Source organism: Nematolebias whitei, chromosome 3 (genome assembly GCF_014905685.2).
Source record: "Nematolebias whitei isolate Nwh7 chromosome 3, NemWhi1, whole genome shotgun sequence".
Classification (NCBI taxonomy): Eukaryota; Metazoa; Chordata; class Actinopteri; order Cyprinodontiformes; family Rivulidae; genus Nematolebias; species Nematolebias whitei.
The window spans coordinates 2,190,331-2,200,009 of NC_056500.1; the positions used below are offsets into that span (position 1 = coordinate 2,190,331).

Sequence of the window (9,679 nt, forward strand, 5' to 3'; positions counted from 1 at the left end):
GAAAAATGTTGGATTTTATACCTGGATTATTGAGCATGGACTTTGTTAAGTGCAGGATCATTTCTTACCTTACTAGTTGTTTAGTATATCCCACACTTTGGTCACGTGCGCCTCCTCATCCTCCTCCCTGCTCTGCACCGTGGGACAACAAGCGCTGCTCTAAGTTTTTGGCCACACTTAGAAAAAACTGCCTAATATTTAGGCCTTTGTCACTGACTTAGAAACAAGATGCTCTCAATCCTCCTGCTCAGTTCAGAGAAGCGTCCTGGTCGCTCCGACATCGCTTCAAACCCTCTGACTGCAGACAAACAGCTCGATGGAGCGAGAGCATCGTCTCTTTGTTGCAGTTCAGTGAACGTTCAGATAACTCCTGCAGAGATTCACACATCAGATTGCTCACAAAAGCGCAGGAACTTATGCGCAGTGCAAAACGTTTACCGTAATTATATTTTTGTGTTTTTTAATAAAATTGCCCACGACGTTGAACTTTTAGGGGCGGAGATTTTTTTCAGAGTAGAAGCAGAAATGCGAAGGGACAGCTCTGATGTGATACTAGGAAGCTTGTTATGTCTAAAATGAGTGTTTATGTAATTATTTTCAGATTACAGATCCAATATAGGTTTTATTGTTTCATGGCAGTCAAATTTGTTCATAAATTTATTATTAGGCCTGAGAGTACTGGATCCATGGCAAACAGTTATCGGAATGCACCCTTCAAAATAAGAGAGTTCCTGGACCTTGTTCCAGCAGGATCCGGCTCAAATTAAGCCCTGAGTTTAAGTCATTCCTCAGCTGCTTCCTGAAACAGCTCATGGCCATTTTACCCACAATGCAACATTCCTAAAATGGAAGGCTCAGCTGGCAGAGTAGCAGTTGAGTACTGCAGTAAATTAAAAACTTTAAAATGGTAAAAAAAAAATTGTAAAACCAAAAGATGCTGAACTGAGCGTCAATCATGATCTGAAGATGACATCATCAGAACTGTTTTCATACAAACTGCGGTTCAGACAGAACCAGAACCCGTCCTACCCAGAGTGACAGAGGGAACCTTGTTGTTGACAGGCAGGATGGTGACGTTCAAGTCATAAACAGGAAGTGTCCCGTGGAGAGGAACAGGTGGGGCGTCTCCATGGCAACAGCCATCCGTTCCTCCTGCCTCGCTGTCAGAGATGATGAAGGTGATGGTGTCGACCACGGGGTCCGGCCCAATCTCTGCACCTGAACACACCCAATATGCTGCGTTCAGAGACGACACGTCACAAAACCAGACTGCAGCTGATTTCTCCCATGCACCGATCGCAGCCTGGACCCACCTGAGTGGACGTAGTAGACATGACCCTGCAGCAGGTCCTGCTGGGAGAACTTGTCCGCCATCAGTCCGGATCTCTGCAGCTCCCCTCTGCCGGGGCTTCGTGCCAACATGTAGGTCAGTCTGGAGTCGTCACTGTCCCGGTCAGTAGCTGACAGGTAGTCCACCGTCACCTGGACCCGCCCCCCCTCCTCACAGCTCAGCTGAGCCCTCAGACCTCCACCCAGCTGGGGAGGCTCATCGTTTACCGGAAAGACCTGAGGACATGGGGAGCATTTGATGAACCATTTAGGACTTTGAGGAACCTGAAGCAGCTCATTTCAGCAGCATATGCACTTGTACAAATTTTCATATCTGATGTTTATTTTTATTGTTTACGAAACAAAAAGCAACAAAACATCATTTATTTTAACCACACTTTTAAAACTGAGGTTCTGCATGTCCAACAGCTTGCCGTAGTCCTCAACAGTCATCTGACAGGTCAAAGGTCTCAAAGGTTAAAGGAAACGCTACATCCAGGTCAAACACTCGACACTGAAAAGACCAGTGATGCTTGATGATGTCACAATGATGTCACAGTGATGTCACAACTCACCTGAATATGCAGCACAACGTCAGCAGAGTTCAAACCGTCCAGCACCTCCAGACCCACCTTGTCCTCCGTGGTCTCCGAGTCATCGTGGACATATCTGCAACACAGGAAGTAAGGCAGGACAGTCCCATTTAAGAAAGAGTCAGAGACATGAGGACACGGTGAAGCAATGAGGACACAACAGAAGGTCCAACAAGCAGTACAGAAGGACATGATGGACCTCCTGACTCACATAGTCTCACCTGAGCCGTAGTCCTCTCAGGTCTGGCAACAAGAACTGGTCTCCCTGCAGCAGAACTCGTCCCTGCAGCTCTAACCGACCATGACGGACCATACTCTGAACCTTCACTCTCAGCAACTCTTCAGGACTATCCCGATCCTGGACCAGGAGGTGCTCCTCGGTCACAAAGGCCGCTCCACCTTCCTCCACCCGCAGCACGTTGGTGAAAGCCTGAGGAGCACAGAGACGATGGTTTCAGTCCTCCAGACCAGCAACGTTTCATCCTCTCAGATCTTGGGCTCAGGGGGATTGACCTCTGACCTCAGGGGCCTGGTTGTCCACAGGGGTCACGGTGATGTTGAAGACCAGGCCAGACACAATTCCCCCAGTGGGGTCGCTCACCGAGAAGACAAACTGGACAAACAGAGGGTCAGGTCCGATGTCCTCTACAGGAGGCATGAAGGCCACCTTCATGTGTGTCACTGCATGCTGCAGGGACAGAGGAGGGGGTACTGTCATCACCAAGTCCCATGACCACCAAGACCAGAAGACCCACCAAGACCAGAACAGTTGAGGGCGAACAAACGAAAACTAAAAGGACTTTATTCCCTCTGAGGAGGTGCTGGATCGAGTGAAACCAGCCATCTGCAGAATGACCTGATCAGGAGGTTCTGAAGATGTTGGTGGGTTCTGCACACCTGAGTGAAGGATTTTAACACTGGAACCATGTGGTCCTTCTTCATGGCGCTGGTACTGTCGGTGTAGAACAGACGTCCTGCGTCCATCAGTCTGACATGAAACAGAGAAAAACAAAGTTCTGAGGTTCTGCTCCTGCTCCCACAGACCCGTCCTGGACCCGTGCCATTCTGTACCCTGGTCTGTGCGGGCTGAAGCAGGGCTGAGTGATGACGAAGGTCAGGTCAGCTTCTGGGTTCTCTCTGTCTGTGAAGTGCAGCTGGTTCTGTGTGAGGTAAACCACCTCAGTCTCCTTCACCACCAGAGACCGGGTGGTGCCGGGAACCTCCACAGGCAGCTGGTCCTTCACCGGGAATACATGGACCACCACTGTCTGAAGATGGAGAGGACAGGAAGTCTCAGAGACAACAGAAACATCACTTCCTCCTGATCAGGGTTTGGGTTCATCTGACTCACGTATGGCTGCGACAGGTTGGGCGGCTGGTGGCTGTCTGACAGCATGAAGTCGAAGGAGTCCTCGAACACCTCATCTCCTGAGTGCTGGTAGAAGATCTGACCCTGGATCAGCTCTCTCTGCAGGAAGCTGTCCACTGGTACAGCTGAGGGGACAGAAATCAGGTCTGCTCACATGGAAATGATCATTTTTCTTAAATGTTTCGATGAGTTGGTAAATAAATCAACATCTGCACAATGAACGAGGACAATGTCTCCAGATGTGGACAGGTAAATACTGTTTTCCTTGAAAATAATATTTCACTCTGTAGATTGATGGACCCCAGATGACCTTTGACCCTTCCCAGATTAACAGGCAGTAACAACTGTTTTTCACAGGTCATTGCTGACGTCTTTCTGCTTTGGCGTTGTGCTAACCCTAGCTGTAAGAGTGGACAGTTTAAGTGCTGAAATCATCCCACAGCCTCACCTGTCTTGTGGGCGGAGCTCTTCCGTACCAGCTGCCCTGCCCGGGGAGCGGAGACTGTCCGATACAGGATGTGGTCATCGCTGGAGTCCAGGTCGGAGGCCAGCAGCATGTACTCCTGGAGCCGCACAGCCCCGCCCTCCTGCACCTCCACGGCCACATTGTTGATGAGGAAAGGCGGGGAGTCATCCTTCGGCAGAACGTTGATGGGGAACCTGTGACGGATGCTGTGGCGGCCGTCGCTGATGCGGAAGATGATGTGGTCACGGGTGGAGTCGCTGTCAAAGTGGTGATAAACAACCACGCCCTCCTGCAGGTCCTTCACACGAAACATGAAGGCCTTCCCACCTGGAGGCAGCACAGAGGGTTCAGTTTCACTGGGATCCTTCAGGAACCTGAACAGGTGAGGGGAGCTCCTGCCCAGAGTCGGAGCGTCTCCACTTCAGGAACTTAAATGAATGAATCGAGGAACAAATGATCCAAAGAACCCGATAGACTAAGAAATGCTTCACGAATGAAATAGTTTCCTGTTTTACAGATTTAAGCCAAATGTCAACTTTAAATTTAAAACAAAGCTTTAAAGTTTCCTCTAACAAACCAGATTAATCTGCTCTCAGTTCTGACCCTCACAGGAACTTTTAAAATATAAATAACTATCAAAATAACTATAAAAGTAAAAACATTCTGCTTTGTGCTTCAAAACCTCTCAAACTTCAGAGATTTATTTTAATCGACGAAACAAATAAAATCACTTGAATTGTTTCCATCAGGTGAAATCAAGCATGGACATTTATTTCCGTGCTGTTCTCACACGTTGCAGCTGAAATTTGAAGACATTTGAAGTGTTTCTCAGCTCGTCACATTTAAATAATTTAGTCAGATACATGTTGTCTGCAGTGAACTGAGGGGAAGCAGTTCGTTTGTCTCCTGAACATGAGAACTTGTTTGTCCCTCATGAAGCCAACGTCTCTTTTGTCCATCTGTCCACAACACGTCAACATGTGCTGTTATCGGTGGACGCTTTCCAGACAAAACTTCACACTTTGATTCAATTACTGTCTGCAGCACGTGCACACTCTTCCTGCCATAGCCGCTTGGAAATAACAGGTTTGTGTTGGTGCCTGGAGGCACGGCTCAGTTCGGCTCGGCTTGGGCCGAGTACACCGGTGGGTAAAATGTGGCGCCTTTCCCGGCGGCCGCCCGGCTGCCAGGACGGGGACATCCTGTCTCCATGAGAGTGCCAGAAAGACAGAAGGCCAAGGTCAGCAGACAGATTGAGAGACGAGCAATTGCAAGCCCAAACCTCATTAACGACGGTACCAAGGGGAACCTGCTCACAGTCCAAGTGATGGAAACAACTTCGTAATTGGGCCCAAAGGTGTCACTGGGCAACAGGCCCATAAAGAAAGAAACGGGACATGCTGTGAGTGTGTGTGGGACAGGCAGCACTCCATTTGGCTGAAGGCGTTGGACTGGGCCTGCAGTGACTGTCCCAAGTCTCCACTGTGAGGGTCAGTGTGATCCTCTGAGATGCAACATCCTGCAGGATGCACCAGCCAAACCTAAGCTGCCGATGAAGACAAGTCCACCTCCAGGAGGACGAAGAGGCGTAACAAAACTCGACTGAGTGGAATGAAAGTTTTAACAAACATCCAAGTAAATTATAGTCCTTGGTAGAAGATGATCTGCAGCAGGTTTCTGATGTTTGCTGAGACACAAAAAGTTAGTTGTGTTTTACAATCAGGGCATTACAGTCAGGGCGTTACAGTCAGGGTGTTACAGTCAGGGTGTTACAGTTAGGGTGTTACAGACAGTCAGGGTGTTACAGTAAGGGTGTTATAGTCAAGGTGTTACAGTCAGGGTGTTACAGTCAAGGTGTTACAGTCAAGGTGTTACAGTCAAGGGATGACGATTGAGGTGTGACAGTTAAGGTGTTACAGTCAGGGTGTTAAAGTCAATGTGTTAAAAGTCAGGTGTTACAGTCAGGGTGTTACAGTTAGGGTGTTACAGTCAGGGTGTTACAGTCAAGGTGTTACAGTCAGGGCATTACAGTCAGGGTGTTACAGTCAAGGTGTTACAGTCAAGGGATGACGATCGAGGTGTGACAGTCAAGGTGTGATAATGAAGGCATTAAAGTCAAGGTGTTAAAGTCAATGTGTTAAAAGTCAGGGTGTTACAGTCAGGGTGTTACAGTCAAGGTGTTACAGTCAGGGTGTTACAGTCAGGGCATTAAAAACAAAATGTTACTGTCAAGGTGTTAAAATGAAAGTGTGACAGTCAGGGTGTTATAGTTAAGGTGTTACACTTAGGACATTTCATTCAAGGTGTTAAATTCAATGTGTTCAGGATGTTACAGTCAGGATGTTACAGTCAGGATGTTACAGTCAGGGTGCTACAGTCTTCTGCTTAGTTTCTCCAATGTAGAGGTCTGGACAGTCCTCGCTGCACTGGACCGCATACACTACACCACTCTGTTTGTGTATGGGTGTCTTGTCCTTAGGGTGGACCAGCCTCTGTCTGAGAGTCCTGCTGGGTTTGAAATGTACTGGGATGTTGTGTTTGTTGAAGATCCTTCTGAATTTCTCTGATACTCCAGCAACATAAGGGATGACGATGTTTTTACGTCTGTTGTTCTCCTTTTTCTGTTTATTGGTGTGTTTTGTAGATTTCCTCTCTGACTTGACAAAAGCCCAGTTAGGATATCCACATGTTTGAAGAGCTTCTTGAACGTGTTTCAGTTCCTTTTCCTTCCCTTCTGTCTTTGTGGGGACGCATTCGGCCCGATGTTGTAAAGTTCTGATGACAGAGAGTTTGTGTTCCAGTGGATGGTGGGAGTCAAACAGAAGATACTGGTCTGTGTGGGTTGGTTTTCTGTAAACTTCAATGTTGAGGCTGTCCTCTCTCTCCATCTGAACCAAACAGTCCAAAAAAGGCAGCTTGTTGTCATTTGCATCTTCTCTGGTGAACTTGATGTTGTTATCGACCGAGTTAATGTGTCTGGTAAACGCTTCTACTTCCTTGGCTTGGATTTTGACCCAGGTGTCATCCACATAACGGAACCAATGGCTTGGCGTTGTTCCCTCATATGAGTGTAGGGTTCTCTGTTCCACTTCCTCCATGTAGAGATTGGCAACAATGGGTGACACTGGAGATCCCATGGCACAGCCGTGCTTCTGTCTGTAAAAACTGTCATTGAACTTGAAAGAAGTGGTGGAGAGGCAGAGATCCAACAGGGTGCAGATCTGGTCTGGGGTCAAGTTGGTCCTGTTGATTAAGTCCTTTTCTTGTAGAAGTTGTTTTCTGACGGTTTCTACTGCTTCAGAGATGGGTATGCAAGTGAAAAGAGAAGTCACATCATACGATACAAGGGTTTCTCCTGGGGTTAGTTTCAAGTGTTGAACTTTGTTAGCAAAATCAATGGAGTTCTTTATGTGATGAGGTGTGTTTCCAACAAGAGGAGCTAAAATACCAGCCAGATGTTTAGCAATATTGTATGTCACTGAGTTCATGCTGCTGACGATGGGTCTGAGTGGTGTTCCTTCTTTGTGTATTTTTGGGAGTCCATAAAGACAGGGAGTGGCTTCCCCTGGGTACAATCTATGGTACAACAATCGATTGATTGTTTTCTCCTTTTCAAGTTTTTGCAGGTAATCTGTGACTTTCTTTTTGTAGGCACTGGTTGGGTCCCTCTTCAGGGTCTCGTAGGTGTTACGGTCGCTCAGTAGTGTAGTTATTTTTTCCCGGTAATCAGAAGTGTTGAGGACTACTGTGCATCTTCCTTTATCAGCTGGTAAAATGGTGATGTTTTGGTCCTGGCTGAGTGATGTTACAGCTTTCCTTTCGTGTGGTGTGAGGTTTGAAGGAGGCGGTTTGGCACTGGAGAGGGTTGCTGATATTTCCATTCTGAGCTGTTCTGCCTCTCCTTCCGTCAAGTTGTTGTTCCTAATCGCGGATTCAGTGGCCGTGATTAGTTCCACAACAGGTATTTCTTGAGGGGAGATGGCAAAGTTTAGTCCTTTTGTCAGCACATCTTTCTCAGGTTGTGTCAAGGTCCTGTTAGACAAATTTCTAACCCACTGGTCCTGAAAATTTGAGTTGGCGACAAACTCCTGATCTTGACTGATGGTTTGTGATGAGAAAACAGCTCTGTTGTAATTTTAGAAACTTACTTTTTGACGTTCCTTGTTCTTTTGATGCTGTGATAACTGGGCATTTTCAACAAAACAAGAAACTTCTCGCATGAGAAGCGAAACGTCTTCTGTTACAAATAAAGTCCAGTTGTTTTTGTCTAGAACGTTTTTGAATTTACAGTCAGGATGTTACAGCTTACAAATGAATAATTGTATTTAAAAGCATCACAGGGTCAAGAACGGGTGTTAGCAGAAATTGTTTCAGCTAGTCTGGTTGGTTTAGGTGAAAATCCTCCCACACACCACATCTTTTATTAAAGTAAAGCGTTTAAAATTCTTCAGCGTTTTCTGGAGTCCATATAACAGTAAATATTATGTCTTGAAATAAAAACTGACGCTTGACATCATGATCAGAGTTAATTCATAGAAGCATCTTCAAAGTGAAGAAGTGTCGTCTGCTCAGCCTCTTGTCCTCGCTTCTGTCTGCATCAAATCTGTTCAGAACCAGTGTTCGGGTCGCTTGAATCCTCCTCTGTTGACCTCTGAGGCCTCAGAGGTCAACTTGACCCAGAGCCAGTAGGACGGCTGCAGGGAAAACTGGGACCGAGCCATGAAGGATGGTGCAGGTGGTGGTTTTACCAGCCTGGGTCGGTTCCACAGCCTACCATCAAACAGAACCGAACCACAGATTGTTCAGACTTCTTTATGTTTTGACCATCAGCTAAACCCCCTGCCCCCCACCTCCACCACCCTAGGGCTCCTGCCACCCCTCCTCACCCCGTCCCCCCTGCCGGCTGGTAAAAACCTGTTTGGGGACAGTGCATCTGCTCCGTGTGCATGCCGCCATGAAATGGCAGCAGCAGCTCCAATCTGCTGCTCACTGCCACCGCGCAGGCACGAAGGCCGGCCTCACGATGCGGCGGGCTGGAAGGGACGGGCGAGGATGTGTGGGGGGGGCGGTGGCCCCTGGCGAAGTGGCCCCCGTTTACACCTGATTAGGAAACACATGAAGGAACAGCAGACATATGTTTCCTGAAACACACGGCGAGCAGGAGGAGGAAAAAGACCAGAGTTCCTCCCGACTGGCAGAACTGGACTAAAGGAGGAGGAGGAGTGTTCTTCATCCAGGAGGCTGCAAGGTTTTTGACGTTCATGTGAGGAACTGTTCTGCTTCAAACAGACCGACTGCAGAACCAACAGTCATTAGAATCTCAGGAACAACTTTAAAAAAAACTAGATCTAAACCCGAAGCTTCAAAAGAAAACACTCAAATGTTTCTGTTCAGTGCCTGAGATGACTTCTCTTGAGACTTGGTGCTCTAGAAAAAAAACTGAATTGAATTGAATTCAAACCAACAGGAAATAAATGTTTTTAAGTATGAAATACTTGTTTCCGTTTCTATACTTTTATTGTGAAGGGTACAGCTTCCTGTTTAAATTCTAATATTAATAAAATAATTAAATCAGAACAGGAATTATTCGTTAAACATCACCTGCGGTTTTGTTTCACACAAATAAAAAACTAAAAATTTTAACAGTGAAGTTTCAGGAGACACGGTGGCTCAGTTGGAAGAGCTACTGTCTGTAAGCAAGAAGGTCGCCAGATCAAATCCCGGCCAGGGGCCTTTCTGAGTGCAGTGTGCATGTTCTCTTCATGCTGCGTGGGTTTACTCCAGTTTCCTCCCACAGATCAAAAACATGCATGTTAGAATTGTCCCTAGTTGTCCCTGTGATGGACTGAGACCTGTCCAGGTGTCCCTGTGACCTCTAGCAATCCCCAGCAGGGGGCGCTGTTTTGCCTCTTCTCACACACG

The 9,679-nt window shown here is 47.1% G+C and overlaps 1 protein-coding gene across 1 annotated transcript in view; it reads right to left on the reverse strand.

The window, feature by feature from the left end:
• frem1b (Fras1 related extracellular matrix 1b) overlaps positions 1-9,679 on the reverse strand; it is a 40,965-nt gene that overhangs the window by 24,181 nt on the left and 7,105 nt on the right. Inside the window, exons 8-16 of the mRNA XM_037674429.1 lie at positions 3,740-4,084; positions 3,274-3,416; positions 2,994-3,190; positions 2,820-2,910; positions 2,443-2,610; positions 2,144-2,352; positions 1,905-1,998; positions 1,314-1,566; positions 1,030-1,218 (exon numbers count right to left, since the gene is read on the reverse strand). Coding sequence (XP_037530357.1) covers positions 1,030-1,218; positions 1,314-1,566; positions 1,905-1,998; positions 2,144-2,352; positions 2,443-2,610; positions 2,820-2,910; positions 2,994-3,190; positions 3,274-3,416; positions 3,740-4,084 — 1,689 coding nt within the window. The remainder of the gene's footprint in view (positions 1-1,029; positions 1,219-1,313; positions 1,567-1,904; positions 1,999-2,143; positions 2,353-2,442; positions 2,611-2,819; positions 2,911-2,993; positions 3,191-3,273; positions 3,417-3,739; positions 4,085-9,679) is intronic.